Below are 14,959 nucleotides of genomic sequence, written 5' to 3'. Positions count from 1 at the left end.
ACAATTGAGCAGCATTTGAAAAGTTTACCAAGCTGTGTCAAGGCATAGACATTTTTAAAATATACTGATGTTTTCCTTCTCTTTGATTTCATTGTAAAATGAAGCCACCACAATCTGGTATTTTGTTGTAGAATGGACTGCATTACTAAGAGCATCATTTTAGAAAACCAGAGCTTGTACATTTTGATGAGTGTTGGAGGAATGCTATACATGGGCTAAGTGGATAGCTTAGTATATGTGCAATGCACCATGTGCCATTCCAGCCTGGCCCAGGAACAGTTGCTCCTCTGATTTCACTTGTGCCTGCTGTGACAGATACTTTGGGACAATGACTGGCAGGTGTTAGAGAATGTATTTTCTTAGCCTTGTCACAAGGGGAAAAATGGATTGGGAGGAAGTGTAGTGGAGATGAGAAGACAGAAAGAGAAGTAGTGAAGGGAAAATTCCCAGCAGCATTAGGAAAAAAACTGTGTCATGGTACTGGAGTGGTTATATGCAATAACATTCCAGGGCATGGATGTTCCCTTGATGGGATAAAATGTACTTTTACAGAGGGCAATGCTGTTTAATTATGGAATCAGGTAAACTGATTTTGCTATCAATCAGGGTATCCAGAAGTAAGAAAGAAAGAACAGATCTATTTGTCCAGAAAAAAAATTTAATTCAGGAAAGGGGTTTCTGAAGTCTGGTCTGTTGCCCAGACCTACGGGAACTGAAGCAGGGAAAAGCAAAAGCAGCAAAAGCATACTCATTATTTAGCTGGACCTTTTTATTTCTAAATATAGAGTAATTGTGACCAAACACAGACAGACACATACACATAATTCCATGTTTCTTCTCATGTGAAAAATTAATGTGTTTCTCTACCACTGTATGTCTGTAAGCTGGCACGCTGGCAGCTCTGGGAGAGAGGCTGGACTTTGAAATGTAGATTTACTCAAGGAAAACTTCTGCCCCTCGGTGTGGGAGGCACTGTTCCCTCCTGGAAACATTTCCCTCTCTTCTAGTTATATATTGACACAAGGGGAAAAATATTTGAATAATTAACCTTTGGGCAACTGTCCTGTATCGGACTCTGAATAAACACAACTTCTTATAGTGGAGGAGAGTTGTAAGACACTTTTATCATGATATGAAGAAAACCACCTTAAGAGGCTTCAGTGTTTCTGTGTCTTCAAACCTGACAAAGAAAATATCTCCTATTTCAGTAATACCAAAATTCTTCCAGCAGAATGGAGAAGGTGATTGTAAACATTTCTGACATTATCTCCGAGATCAAAAAGGCTTCTTGCAATAGTCTTTGCCATATTAGACAGCACATGATTTGGGCAATTATCTAGAAACAAACATTTAGTTTATTTTCCCTTTACTTTTAGGAAGAACTCTTTTTCCTCAGGTGAAATTGATGAGTGACTCATATATTTAAAGGCTGGATAAATTTGCATCATATGCCAAAGAAAAATGTTTATGTTTGCATCCATTTTGTAGATATACTACCCTTGTAAGTAGGCTGATTCTCTGTTCCATCTCCAGGGATGCTGGGAAGCAGCAGGGTTTGATTAGTCCTTAAGCTACGTGTTTACAATCTTTGAGGACAGTTTTGTTGTAAGATTTAACCTTGCTTGAATGTGTATCAGACATCAAGTACATAAAGCAGAACTGGGTGCTGACAATGGGGAGTGAAACTTTGGTATGCATTGGCTTAGGCCTAACCAAAATCACAGAAAGCTCCAAATGTCTTGGAAAAACTGGGCTTGTTAAATAGACTCTTACCCTGATTGAACCTGTGACCTCTCACTTTAAGTTCACTCACCAAATATCTTTTTTTTTTTTCACTCAGAAAGTGCTTTATTGCAGCCTTTCATGGAGATATACGTGCTGCCCCTGCAGCTCCATGTAGCTGGTCATGGCAGCACAGTGGTATGGCAGGGTACAGATCTCATGTGCAGCTCCTATTTTATGATTCTGTGATATCCTCCTACAATTCAGATTAAAGGCAGCCTCTGGGGATCTCTGTGCCAACCTCTTCTCACAGCATGCCAGAGAGGTTGTTCTGGACCTTGCCCAGGCAAGCTCTGAATATCTCTAACAATGGAGGTTTCACAAAGCCTGTGTTGCAGGGTTTGTGAAAAAATCACTCTCATGGTGGTTTTTCCCCCCACTGATTCTGCCTGGAATTTTCCTCATTGCAACTTGTGCCCATTGCCTTTCACCCTTTTGCTGCACACATCCAAGAAGTTGGCCTGGATCTTCTCCAAACGAGTGGTAAAAGGCAGTGATGTGATCCCCCTCCCCCTGCCTTTAGCCTTCACAGGACTGAGCACTCCCAGTTGTCTCATTCTCTTCTTGTACATCCTTGAAATCCATCAACGTGTGTGATGTGCTGTAATTCCCAAGTCTTATCTGCCAGGCTGTCAGTCTGCTGACAAGGTTTATTGTTACTGGAACAGAGAGGGAGGCCTCCATGTGAAGGCCTCTGGAAGATCACTGCAGACACTGTTATCTCTGAGAGAAACTAAAGTCTAAACAGAGCGAGCCAACAGGGTTAGCTCCTTTCTTCTGCCTCCTTTGGGCTGATTTCAAGTAGGCTTTATGCAAAAGGTCACCTTTTGGTAGCACGGCTCCCCCTTGCACATGCCAGGGAAATGGGTATCAGGGTATCTGTGGCTCCAAAGCAGGAGGAGGCAGGGGGTTGCACCCCTGGAAAAAAGAGCTGGCTCTTTCCCCACAAGTGGCACTCTGCTCCACCCCTTTCCTGCTTTGCATTTAGAAGCAGTGGGCAAGAACTGCCCCCACTTTCAAAGGGCAGCTGGGACACCTGGTAGCTGATTCATCTTACTTCTATATCTTTCATGAATACATCCAGGAAAAGCCAAGTCTGTGGAACATAGCAGCCACAACACTTACTGTCCCAGAGCAGGAGAGGTGTGTGGATTGGGTTGCAGTGAGACTTGGCATGACAAGTGGAAAAAGCAAGACACAGGGTTTTCCATGTCTGGATGTCCAGGGTAAAGCAACTTTGGAGGAAGACCCAACATAGGTAATGCTGTCGAACAGCCAGTTAAAGAAAATGCATTTAGACAAGTAACAATTACCCAAACTGTTATGGAATTCATTGGTCTCAATAAAAGCAGAGAGCAGCCTTTGCTAACACAGAGCCTTTCCTAATCTCTTCAGAAGTTTCCAGAAGGCCTTATCAGATCTTTATTGCACCTCCTTTTTCATCTTCAGTCTGGCTAGGACCTCTGCTTCACCTGCCTCTGTTTGGTGGGCATGGCAGGAGGCTGATCACAGCCTGGAGAACTGAACCAGGTGCTGGCCAATCTCTGAGACGCTGGCACAGCCTGCAAGAAATGAAACACGGTGAGAGACAAAGGTCTGTGGATGAAGCTTGGAAGCCCCCCTGCTCTAAATCCCAGTCTTGCACAAGCCAGGTTAGAATAGGTTGGTACTTCAATATCTCCACTCCTCAGTGGCATCATCAGCCTCGAGGTTCAGCACCCGAATCCCCCCACAAGAAGAGTTAGAAACATGAAAAGAATTATTTTTATAACAAGCTGAGCAGGGTGCAATCTGATCCAGTAAAGTCAGCAGAAAAACACAGAGAAAAGACAGGGGTTGCTGTGTGCCAAATGGCCAGAGGTGAAGACTTGCACTGCCATTTAATTTGGATAGATTAAATGGGTGGAATAAGGGTGCTGGTTGACAGCTGGCTGAACATGAGCCAGCTGTGTATACCCAGGTGTGGTACAGGCACCCTGGCCTGTGTCAACAATGGTGTGGGCAGCAGGACCAGGCCAGTGATTGTCCCCTGGACTGGGCACTGGTGAGGCTGCACCTGGAATCCTCTGCTCAGGTGAGGTTTAGATTGGATATTAGGAAGAAATTCTTCACAGAAATTGTTACCAAGCACTGGAATAGGCTGCAAAGGAAGTGGTTGAGCCACCAGTTCTGAATGTGTTTAAAAGACATGTAGATATGGCACTAAGGGACATGGTTTCATGGTGGAATTGGCAATGTTAACTGTTGGACTTGATGGTCTTAAATATATTTTCCAACCTAAAAGATTGTATCATTCAATGAATTTCACAGCCTCAGCAAAAAGATCCTGACCTGCTACTCTTGCTGAATTCTGTGCCCTTTTGCATGAAAAGAATTGTGAAAGTCTGCTGGGGAAAAAACCCCAGGAAGCTTTACTGGTTGAAAAAGTAACCCATTAAACCACACTATAGCCAGAGAGATTTCAGCTCCAGTCTCCCAGTCAGTGTTGCTATCCACTTGAGTTCTACATGTCATAATATATAGAATATCCTGCATTGGAAGGAACCCACAAGGATCATCCAGTCCAGCTCCTGGCCCTGCAAAGGACACCCAAGAATCACACCATGTGCCTGAGAGCACTGTCCAAATGCTTCTTGAACTCCGTCAGGCTTGGTGCTTTGGGGACCCTGCTCCAGTGCCAAAACCCTCTTGTTAAAGAATAAAACTGGAGCTTGCACCAGGCTCTGCAAATTTGCTGTTTGGTGAGAGGGCCAAAGAGGGCAGCTACAGCTGAGTGCACGAGTGAGAAACACAGTGAGAGTAAAAGTTGGGAGGAGACACGAAGGCTTTTTAAACATGTGTAATCACCTACAGACTGTATTCTCTAGCACACAGAGAAAAATTCTGCATCCATTTTTAATGAGCTCTTCATGCAGAAAAAAAGATCAGTTGCATTTAACCTTGATAAACACTAAATACTGAAAAACTTGTGCTGTCTGTGCTTAGCAGTTTTGCATCTCTTTACTTGGGTCACAAAGCTGCTCTAACCTACTCACTCCATGCAAACTTCATTGCTGTGACACCTGGAATGCCAACTGGTTTCACAGGAAGCAGAGAATCTCAAGTATAGCAACTAGAACAATCACAGCTCCTGTGGATTCCCTTTTTGTCACCCATCACACTCCTGATTTCATAGGGCTTGCATGCAGGAACATCTGTGACACCCATTACAAACAAAATACTTACCAGCTAAGGCCATAGACAAACGAAATTCATCCTGAAGGATTCTCAAGACATCCTGAAGACCTTCTTCACCCTGCACCAAGAGAGAAAGCAGTCAGGGTAAAAGGAGCACTGGCACAGAGCAGTGCTGCAGGATGCCTGCACCCTGAGAGCTGGGATAGTCCCTTAAGTCTGTGCCAATTCCAGTCTCTCATGGAGATGGATGATTAAAATTATATGATGGATGTGCTCAGTTCATCACAGATTAATTTAGATGCTTTTCCCTTTGGGATACATCTGAAGAGGGAAAGAAAACAAAGCTGTTTTTCACTTCTGACATTTTGTAGCTGGTTCTTTTTTTTAGCTTTCAGTTTCCCCCCACCAATGGGCTTGCTATTTAAAATGTCAAGCCTTACAAAGCTGGCAGGTTTTAACAAAGTAATGAGAGTTTCATATATGTTACCACTCCAGAAACTGTAGTTTACTCAAATATTAGACTGAATCTTTAAAAATAATAGACTATGTGTTTTTCTCTGTGTAAGTGACACCAAGAAGCTCAAAAGCCAATGAAATGTACAGAAGATTTTGATCTTCCTATGAAATACTGGAGAAATTAATTTTTTTCCCTTACATTTTCTTTCAATGTCTTGCAATAATGAATGTTTTGGGTGCAGACAATGTTAGCACTTGTTTATTCCCTTCCTCTATTGCATGCTTTGGTAATGCCACTGAGATACATCTTTAGGAATACTCTTGGAATATAACACCAAAGCACAATTGAACCCACCAAAATCCCATCTCCTTTCTGTCTCCCTTGTGGAAAAAGTGCAGTCAACTCACAGGAGCAGCTCTTTCATCTTAGGCCCTTTGTTGATATTTACTGGCAAAAGAAACAGTACTGCCAACTCTTACAGGTTTTTTCAGGAGATTCAGGTGATTTCTTGATCAAAGCCTTGCTACTGGAATCTACAGCAATCACACCACCAGACAAGAGTGCCATTTAAGAGACAGGAAATGTGTCTAGACCATACAAAAAAAAAGTATCTTTTCTTCTAGAGAAAAGTTTTGGAAGACTCCATCCAGAGTGTAAAAAGCAAAAAATTAACAAAAAAACCCAAGTGGTATAATAATACTATTTTAATTTTAATTATATTATGTTTACCTCCTGCATCAGTGGCCTAATTCATGACTCTGGATCATAGAAATATGCCTGGAGTTGAGAAGCAGCAAAACTGGAACTGAAATAGCAGTGGAAAGCCCAGGCACCTCCAGGACACAGTTTTGCTCAGCCTGGTACAAAATGTTTCAGCCATTCGTGGGATGAAGTTCTATATGTATTTCTGAAGAATTCATAGCACTGCTGTGAAACTGTTCTACCAAAACCATGTATTGTTCCCAAATATTTGCTGAAAGCAAATAAAATTGCCAGACTAAACTTTCTGGCAAATAAGCCCAGCTTCAGTTATCAAAAGCACTGATGGTCCTGAGTCCTAAAGTGTTTTAGCACCAAACTGCAACAACAAGAAATCAGGTCCCACAAAACAATGCTATCACCTTCAAAATCCCATTATTCAAAATCCCAGGAAATTGTCAAATTCAGTGGTATTTTTAAATCAGAGGAAATGCCAGGGTTTTATTCTGTGGATTTGGGGTGATTCCACTTCAAATTCAGCAAAATAAAATGAAAAAATATATTCTCCACCAGTGACAACTCTGTGACTTCAGCTGCAGGACTGCTGGAGAGTGTGAGAAGCAGGCATATGGCCTCAGAGCTCCTTACTCACCTTGTAAGCCAGGCCCCATAACGCTGGTCTTCCAATGAAGACGCATTTTGCTCCCAGAGCCAGTGCTTTCAACACGTCGCTTCCTTTTCGTATTCCTCCATCTACATAAACTTCGACTCTGCCTCCTACTGCCTCCACAACCTCAACCAGAGCATCAATCTGCAAAGAAGAAGCCAGTCTCACCTTGAGGGCAGCTTTTGATTCCAAAAGAAAGAGGATATATTCCAAAGAGACAGGCAGGGATGCGGTGCTTTAGTAGGATACCTTCTCGAAATGAAAGGTGACAGTGCATCACAAATAGCTCAGCACCAGGAGCTGCAGAATGACATGCAGCTCCCTGCTCTGCTTTCCAGATACTTAATACCATTTTCCAGTGCTTTACTTGTACTGATATTCCTTGCTATCACTTTTGATTAGTGAAAAAGTAACATTTTCAACAGATTTATGAAAGATTTTAAATATAATTTTCAGTGGAAATAACTGTCATCAATATTTTACTTTTATTTGAGACAATGATGAATAATACAGCTGTTTGCATAAAAGGCTGATGTCAGACTTCTACTGCTCAAACTACCTAAGCTTACATTTCAACTTAAACCTGGTGACCACTTGTTGAGTGCCTCCCTCTAAAGTATCTATGAAGGGTTTAATTTGCTATGTAGTACAGTCAGTCACTTTCTCCAGGTTAAGTCTCCTGATTCTCTAAGGTATTTTCTGTAGAGCTCAGCATGGAGTAAGCCTTGGATGTTATTGCAGGGCAGCACCACGCAGAGATGCTGGCTCTGGCCCCAAAGGCAGTACAACCAGAGGCAGGACAATGCACTGGACATAATTAACTCTCCTTCAGAGCAAACCCAAAAGGCTCTTTTCTGCAGTGTCTTATACCCTTTTGCCTTATTTTAATTTTTTTTCCCCCTGAATTTCAAACTAAAAACATTCTGGCTGAAATTTTCTAGGACTAACTTAGCAAGAGCCAGGCTTGGCACCAGAAAAATCGCAGAGCCCAGGTAGGTATCTACTGCCTTGTCTGTGTATGTAAAACAACTTTTAAGGTAGAATAACAGTTTAATGTGGATGCCATTTCTGTTATTATGCCTTTAGCATTGAGGTTTGTTTTTTTTTCTTTTTATTCATTATTGTCAGCCTTGACGCAGAATAGAAGAGAATTCCCTGGTACCTATTTTTATTTAACAAAAGAAAATTGAGAAAAGAAAGTTCGTAAGATACTGCGCAATGCAGAACTGTAAAATAAGACCAATTGGAAAAACTGACAGAAGCCAAATTAAGCCAGTGAAATACACACATGTCCAAACAATGCATGATTTCTTCGTACAAATTTAAAAGCAGGGGAATTTTTCCCCAGATAAGTTATCCTTTTTCTGGCTCATGTAAGTCAATAAATTCCCATTTAGACTTGAGCCTGTAAATACGCAAGCAGACCTCTCACTAAATCTAGCTGCATTGTTTTGCATGTTTTGACAGATGTGAACAATGAGAATACATTATGCTCTCATTTGTACAATTTTGGTTCCAGAGCTTTGTTTTCTTTTTGCTGCAGTGCGCAGAGTTTGAGTGCGCTGCACCAGCTAATGGAGGCACAGGAGGAACTCTCCCTGACTTAGGGCAGTAGTTTATCTGCACTTAACTGGGTTCTGTGGTACTTACAGAACCTTCCCAAGAAGCTGAGGAAAGACTTCAGTGGGTAGCCCCTATGCCAAGGCATGGGTCTCACCAGTTTAAAGCTAAAGTATATCTGCACACATCCACAGCCACTGGACAAACTCAAGTCCACCAGAAGTGTACGCCCAAACCTGGGCATAGAGACACCCAGGTTACTGCAAACGTGCAGACCGTAAAGGGGGAAAATGTGGGACATCCATTTTCATCCATTCTCACTTACAGTGGCAGGTCCTTCATCCAGTTGCCTTCCACCATGATTGGACACAATAATTCCCTGAACTCCATGTTTCACTGCCAGCTCTGCATCTTCTCTTGTCAAGATGCCTTTGATGATGATGGGCAGGTGTGTCAGGCTCCGCAGCCAGTAGATGTCATTCCAGGTCACCGAAGGATCCAAGCTGTTGGGTGGCAGTCCGTACTCAGACCAGTCATCTCCCTACAGCCAAAATGAAATAGCAAAAGGAAATCTCATCAGGCTGCAACAATACACAGGTCCCTTGGTGTCTTTCCTTGCCTTAGAACAGATTAGTCAAACTTGCCAATAGACATGTTCATCAGCTCCGGAAATGTCACATGTCTCTGGAGGAGAATAATTACAATGGGGGTGGAAATCAGTGTCTCTAAGGCAGCTGGGTGGGAATTTTGAAGACAGAACCCAGTCTGGCAGGAGGTCAAGCCAGGATGCTGCAGAACCAGCAAGGGAGAAGATACACCCCAGTACAGCAAATGCCAGGGCAGCAGTTACCCAGTGGTTTTTCTCTCATGTGGTACATGCCAGCGCAGTGAATGAAAGGACGGGCTCATTTTACAAACCTCAAAGGCTCCTTCCAAGTTCTTCACTTTCATGTGGGGAGGAAGGCGGAAACCATTGCGGACATCGTCGCGTCTCTTGCCTGTGTAGGGCAGATCGGCGGTGAGGACGAGGCCCTGGAAGCCCAAGGCCTCCGCCCGCTGCACCAGCTGCTGGGAAGCTGCCCTGTTGCGGTGGATGTAGAGCTGGAACCAGCGGAGGCCGCCGGGCGCAGCCGCGGAGATCTCCTCCAGCGTGCAGGTGGAGTAGGTGCTGGCAATGTAGCAGGTGTCCATTGCTCTGGCCGCTTGGGAGGCATTGGGAAGGAGTCAGAAACAAAGGCATCTGAAGGGTCTTGTCAGACATCAGATACAAAACCATGCACTGTTTGCAGAGACCACCCCAAGTCCTGATTTCTTGTGCATCCTACAAAGCACAGGGCAGCTATGTCCCAGGATTAACAATGACATTTGCCATGCACTCTTGTTAGTCCTTGGTTAAGAAAGCAGAAAAGGGAGAGGTAATTAACCAAACTGTGCTTTCATTTTGCAGCTACGTTTTTAGAAAAAGCATGAATTTTATCTTTATGACTAAGTCCTCTCAGGGATGTACTGTTAAATCTACTCAGTGTGCACAGAAGACGAAACATTTCTAGGGGTCAGGTCTCCAAACTCTCCATGGGATTTGTGAAAATGGGAGATCTTTTTGTCCAAGGGAGACATTTCTTAACCAGTAACAAGCAATTCACAGTCTGAGTCCCCTCCACCAGTTTTACAACCCATCTAGAGCCCCCAGGACTGAAAACCTTTTGTGGTTTTTGGTATGAGTCAGAAATGTGTCCACTGCCCTTGTCTTCAGTTTGCAGCAGACTCCATAGGGCTAATTTTTTATGTTGGTAGCTGGAGAAGAAGAGCACCGTCTATGCAGGGTATCAGAAAGTGGGAATGGAGTTTTCCCCTCAAGCCTTAAAATTTTTCTCAGTCGCACTTCAAGTCATCCTAACAGCTTCTTGAGGCTTTCCTACAACCCCCCTTCTGGTGCTACATGGCACCAGAGCAGAAGAATACCTCTGGCTGTGCTTTTCTCTCCATCAGGCCATGCTAGCTGGTGGAAGCCTGTAGGAGCGATTCCTACAGGAAAGCTGATTTCAGAACCCAGGATTTTAGTCCTGATGTCCATCACGGATACGTCCCGCAGCATACGTGGCCGGAAATTAATTCTGTAAGGCAAAAAAACCCCTTCAGGACAGTAGATGTTCAGTGAGTTTTCTGAAATTTCATGGAAACCAGGTCTTCATTCACCAATGGCAAAGCAGGAATCTGAGCCAATGAAGAAAACAACAAATAATAAAATTATAATAAAAGAAAATATAGCAAAGGCTCTTTGTCCTTTCTGTTTGCTTTTAGAGTCAATTCAGCCAGCAGTTCAGTCACTTTGCATTAGTCCTGTTTTACTGGCCACAGTACATGATTTCTCGATCTCCTGCCTCAGCTCACCATGTCTTGTTCTCCCACTGTCCTCCCCCAGGTTCCTTTTACTTGCAGCCAGGCTGGGTCCTTCCACTTCACCATCCATGTGTCTGTCCTCACTGTACAGTGTGCCTGCCCTCAGGCTCTGCAGCATGTTCCCCAAATCCCACCCTATGTGCACATAGGCTTTCTGCTGCTCACCAAGAGTTCCTTGTTGCAATTCATTCTATTGGAGCTGCTCATGCTCTTTCCTGTAATGCCACACACTCCACAGCACACTATACCCTGCCCTATCCTACCCTAGCACCTGCCCATACCCTCAGCATCCCTAAAGCCTCATACAACCCATGTCATATTCAGTCTGGCATCACAGCACACAGTGTGTGTCACTCAGGTTTTGCATTTAGCTTGGGGACTCCCTGGAAAGGACGAGGTTTTGGGTGCCTTTGCTTGTCAAGTCCAAATATTTGCACAAAACCAGTTTAAACAGTCCCAGTATGACCCCCTTCATTTCCTTCTCACATTACCTTTTATATGCCAGGATGTTTTCATCTCGTGTGGTACAATCATCTGCTCCAGCTGCAAAATAATCCCAAGCAATCTTGGGTAAATACTTCTTAGCATAAGCTTCAAAGTCAGAAAGACACACCATAGCCATTGCTGAAAGAGGTGTAGGGAACCTTGAAGAAAAGAATGACATGGAGCAGAAATTAGATCCCTGAACTGTCATTCTCTCTTCCAGGGGCTCTAATGTCACTGAATGCAAAACTTGGAGCCATCTGTTTTATAGAAGAGCTGCTGAGAACTGTCTCAGTCTATCTTGCACTTTGGTCTACAAATCCTCTACCCCAGTAGGAGGAAAACTTGCAGATGCAGCCATGAGATGCATGTCTGTGCCTCTCTTCCTTCTGTTTTAAACAGCATCCTGAAGAGGACATTTTAGGTCCTCTGCTATTTCAATTGTGTAATTCTGCCATAAGTTCCATCTTAAAAACAAGCTGCATTATTTGTTCCACTAATTCTGCTCAAAGGTTGTCCCAGAACATCATTTGTTAGATTACCCCTAAGGACGGCACCGTGACTGAACAATTAGTTATGGAGCACAGGGATGGAATTCAACATCATGAAATCTGGAAACAAGTAAATACAGAGTCCACATGTAACCTGCTCCAGGATGAACACACTGTAAAACTATGTCCAGACCCTGAGAACAAGTCACTGTCAAGGCCAGTGCTGTGGAAAAAACAAAGCATTTTCTACAGATCTTCCTTTCTCTTCTGTAACAAATGCCTTCTGGGTGTTTGCATTACATGCTGGAGCACTGATATATACTATAAAAGGAACATACAGAAATTGAACAAACCATGAGAAAACACTGGCAAAAAACAAATTCCACAATATGAAACATGTTTCTGAGAACTAACCTCAGCCTTTCAGGGAATGGAAGTGAAGTTGTGTGACCCAGATGTCTAATCAAACCAACATAAATGCTGCCCAGAAAATGCCTGCACTTACATACTTTTGAAGAAGCAAGAACTGAAAGCTATGCAAATTAATGTTTTAGCAAACCATGCCCATGTGTGCAGAAACATGTACAAAACACAGACAAAGTCAATTTTCTAAATTGTTTGTTGCAATTACTTCTGCAGTCCTGATTAAAATAAGTATTTAGCAAGATATGTGGAAACATGAAATTTTAAAACAGCTGTGGTTCAGTCAGACTTCTCTAAAAAATGTACAGGAAGAAGTAAATATCCTAATTTTCAGGATTAACCTCCCACCCCAGATTAGCAAGGGTTGCAAGCTTCACCAAAATCAGCCCCATGTGTCCCATGTTGGTCACTTTTGGCACATGTAAACACACAGGTTATGTACACAGACACAGCCTGTCAAGGCACCCTGCTGCTCACTGACTGAAGTACCCCTGTCTACATTTGAAAATTGGGACACACAATTCTCTGCTGGTGAAGAGCCCAAGATCAGGAACTATTGGAAGAGGAAGAAAAAATGCAACTGATTTCTTCAGTATTGTTCTGTCTGCTCTGACAGGCAGCAGGTAGCAGGGGGTGCAAGTATCACAAGCCTGCTTTCTTTGACTTTGAGAACTGTGCTGATAGCACAAGTCTTCATAAATACACTGTGACGTTCTTTAAACCATCTATCACAACTTCTGCTTTTCTAACTTTTAGAAAGGTCAACATCATCAAGCACAATAAGATAAACCAAGTCCTCTCATGGCAGAATAAACAGGAATTTTAAATAACCCAGGCCCAGTCCCATCTTCCAATTCAGACCTCGGTTCAGACTTACTTTGGGTTTCAGGGAAAGCTGCAGGGGGTGAGAGCCTCTCCTTCAAGTTTGCCTGCAAACAGGATTTTGAGGTCTTTTCACTGAGTAGCTTCTGTTTCTTCTGCAGTCAATAAGCAACCACCAGAGATTAAAGCTCAATCCTGTGGTAAACTTTGTACTGTTTGTATAACACTAACTTTGTTTTGCTATCAGGAGATTAAAAATCCCTCCTAAAAAAATGCATCACCTCATCAGCATTGTGATTGCTTGGGACAGAGCCCTGTAGCTGAGCTCTTTGGCAGTGACTGATGACTGTGCATTCACTTAGGCAAGCAACAGTATTTCAGGGGGTTCAATGATTCTCTAAACTGTTGGTAACTTGCTGCTTCATCCTCCCAAAATAATGATTCATAGACAGTGTGTGTAGTTACAACTCCCAGCTACAAAGCCTGGACCCTTCACTAACACATGGGAGATGTTTTTTTGCTTCCTGCAGTATATAAACAACTAAAATACCCTTTCTCTTCTGACATTATTAATGGCCTGTAAGTGCTCTCATCAGGACAGAGGTACCAACAAATTTATGATATTTATTTAAATTTCTAAGATATGAAAAAGAAACACTGGAGAGATTTATTTGGCTTTTAGTTTCTTTTAGCCTTTAGGGTTCATATCTTCAACATTTCCATGCAAGTATGAGAGCCTGAAGTTTTGATTTTTGCTAACTGAGAAATGATATATTACAGTGGCAGGTGCAGAGGACAATGCAGAAACTTGTTAAAACTTTCCCAAAGTATTGTTGGCCTCCCAGCTCAAGCAGCCCAGATGGGGCAGTGAATGCACTACTGTGATGGGAAAAAGCTGTAAGTTAACAGAGCTGCAGCCTCATGAGCTGGCATTGAACTGGCTGGTCTGGTCCAAGAGACCTGACATTTTGACAGAGAAATTGTAGGTCACTGAAACCATCTGTGCAGCTGTAGTGAACACCTCTTCTTTCTGGTAGATGCATTCACAAGACTCTGCTCAAATTCAACCAGACGTGGTTGTCTCTACTACTGTCTTTTGGAACTTCTTTAAATTCAGCCTTCAGAGCTCATTATCTGCTAAGAGCACTGTGGAACTGGCTTTAGGCATGGACAAAGCTGTGGACACAGGTGTCATGAACTAGACAAGGTGTGTACAATTAGCTGAAATGCCCACAAGCTCCTTGGTTTGCTTCCCTGCCCAGGACGAGCCGTGGGGCAGACGGCCTTCAGGTCACTTCTGAAGAGAAGAGCAAAGTGTGTGCCCACAGCCCAGTGCATCCCCGGGAAGGCAAGGAAAATCCTGCCCTCGTTCTTCCTCCACTAGATGTCAGGTTTGGGTCATATATGTCAATCTAGGTTGGTAAAAGCAATAAAAAGAACCCAATACTTTCTGGTCTTCAAGGCAGTATGGCCTTAAAACTGCTACGATCACATCACTGGAGACTGCTAATATGTTTGGAAATCTGCACTCCCTGTGCCTTATTTTTAACATTTTCTGGTGCACAGCACAGCAATAAATGTAGCTACATCTGGTCTGGCATGATCTTTGGTTCAGCCTACAAGTCATCTGCAGAGTCCCCTGTCATATTTCTCATTATGCTGATCTCAGTACTTCCCTACTTTAGGGATGCTCATTGCAGCCAATTCAGCAAACCATAGAGTTTATGCTTTCATGATTATCATAATTTTACATGAATTAAAAATAGTCTGTGACTACTGTATTTGGATCAGAAAAGGGGAAAAATCTCTGTGTTTATGCTGTGGTTTTTAAGAGGCTGTACTTTGCATCTAGATATATTTTCTACTTTCAGCAATGGACTCAATTCAAAGTAGCAGTGACTTCTTGTTCCAAGAGTGGTAGTTTCTCTGATAGCAGTAATCAGGAGTAATACTCCTGATTTAGCTGTGAAACTGTAATCTGAGGAAATCAGAATTTGC

General features: G+C 43.0%; 1 protein-coding gene across 2 annotated transcripts; it reads right to left on the bottom strand.

The window, feature by feature from the left end:
• Nucleotides 1-1,789: 1,789 nt before the first annotated feature.
• HAO2 (hydroxyacid oxidase 2) lies at nt 1,790-13,106 on the bottom strand. Of its 2 annotated transcripts, none has more exons than XM_039718183.1 (8): nt 13,017-13,106; nt 11,234-11,386; nt 10,305-10,456; nt 9,261-9,544; nt 8,668-8,883; nt 6,768-6,926; nt 5,008-5,077; nt 1,790-3,344 (listed from the first exon to the last, which is right to left on the bottom strand). In XM_039718183.1, the coding sequence occupies exons 2-8, from the start codon at nt 11,362-11,364 to the stop codon at nt 3,289-3,291; spliced, it is 1,068 nt and encodes a 355-aa protein (XP_039574117.1). In that variant the 5' UTR covers nt 11,365-11,386; nt 13,017-13,106; the 3' UTR covers nt 1,790-3,288. The 2 variants fall into 2 exon arrangements, with proteins under 2 accessions (XP_039574117.1, XP_039574118.1); XM_039718184.1 differs by having other exon boundaries at nt 9,261-9,340.
• Between the last annotated feature and the right edge of the window lie 1,853 nt (nt 13,107-14,959).

The sequence above is a fragment of the Passer montanus genome, unplaced genomic scaffold (genome assembly GCF_014805655.1).
Source record: "Passer montanus isolate IOZ18808 unplaced genomic scaffold, ASM1480565v1 scaffold39, whole genome shotgun sequence".
Taxonomy (NCBI): Eukaryota; Metazoa; Chordata; class Aves; order Passeriformes; family Passeridae; genus Passer; species Passer montanus.
This window is presented reverse-complemented; position numbering and strand designations above follow the sequence as displayed.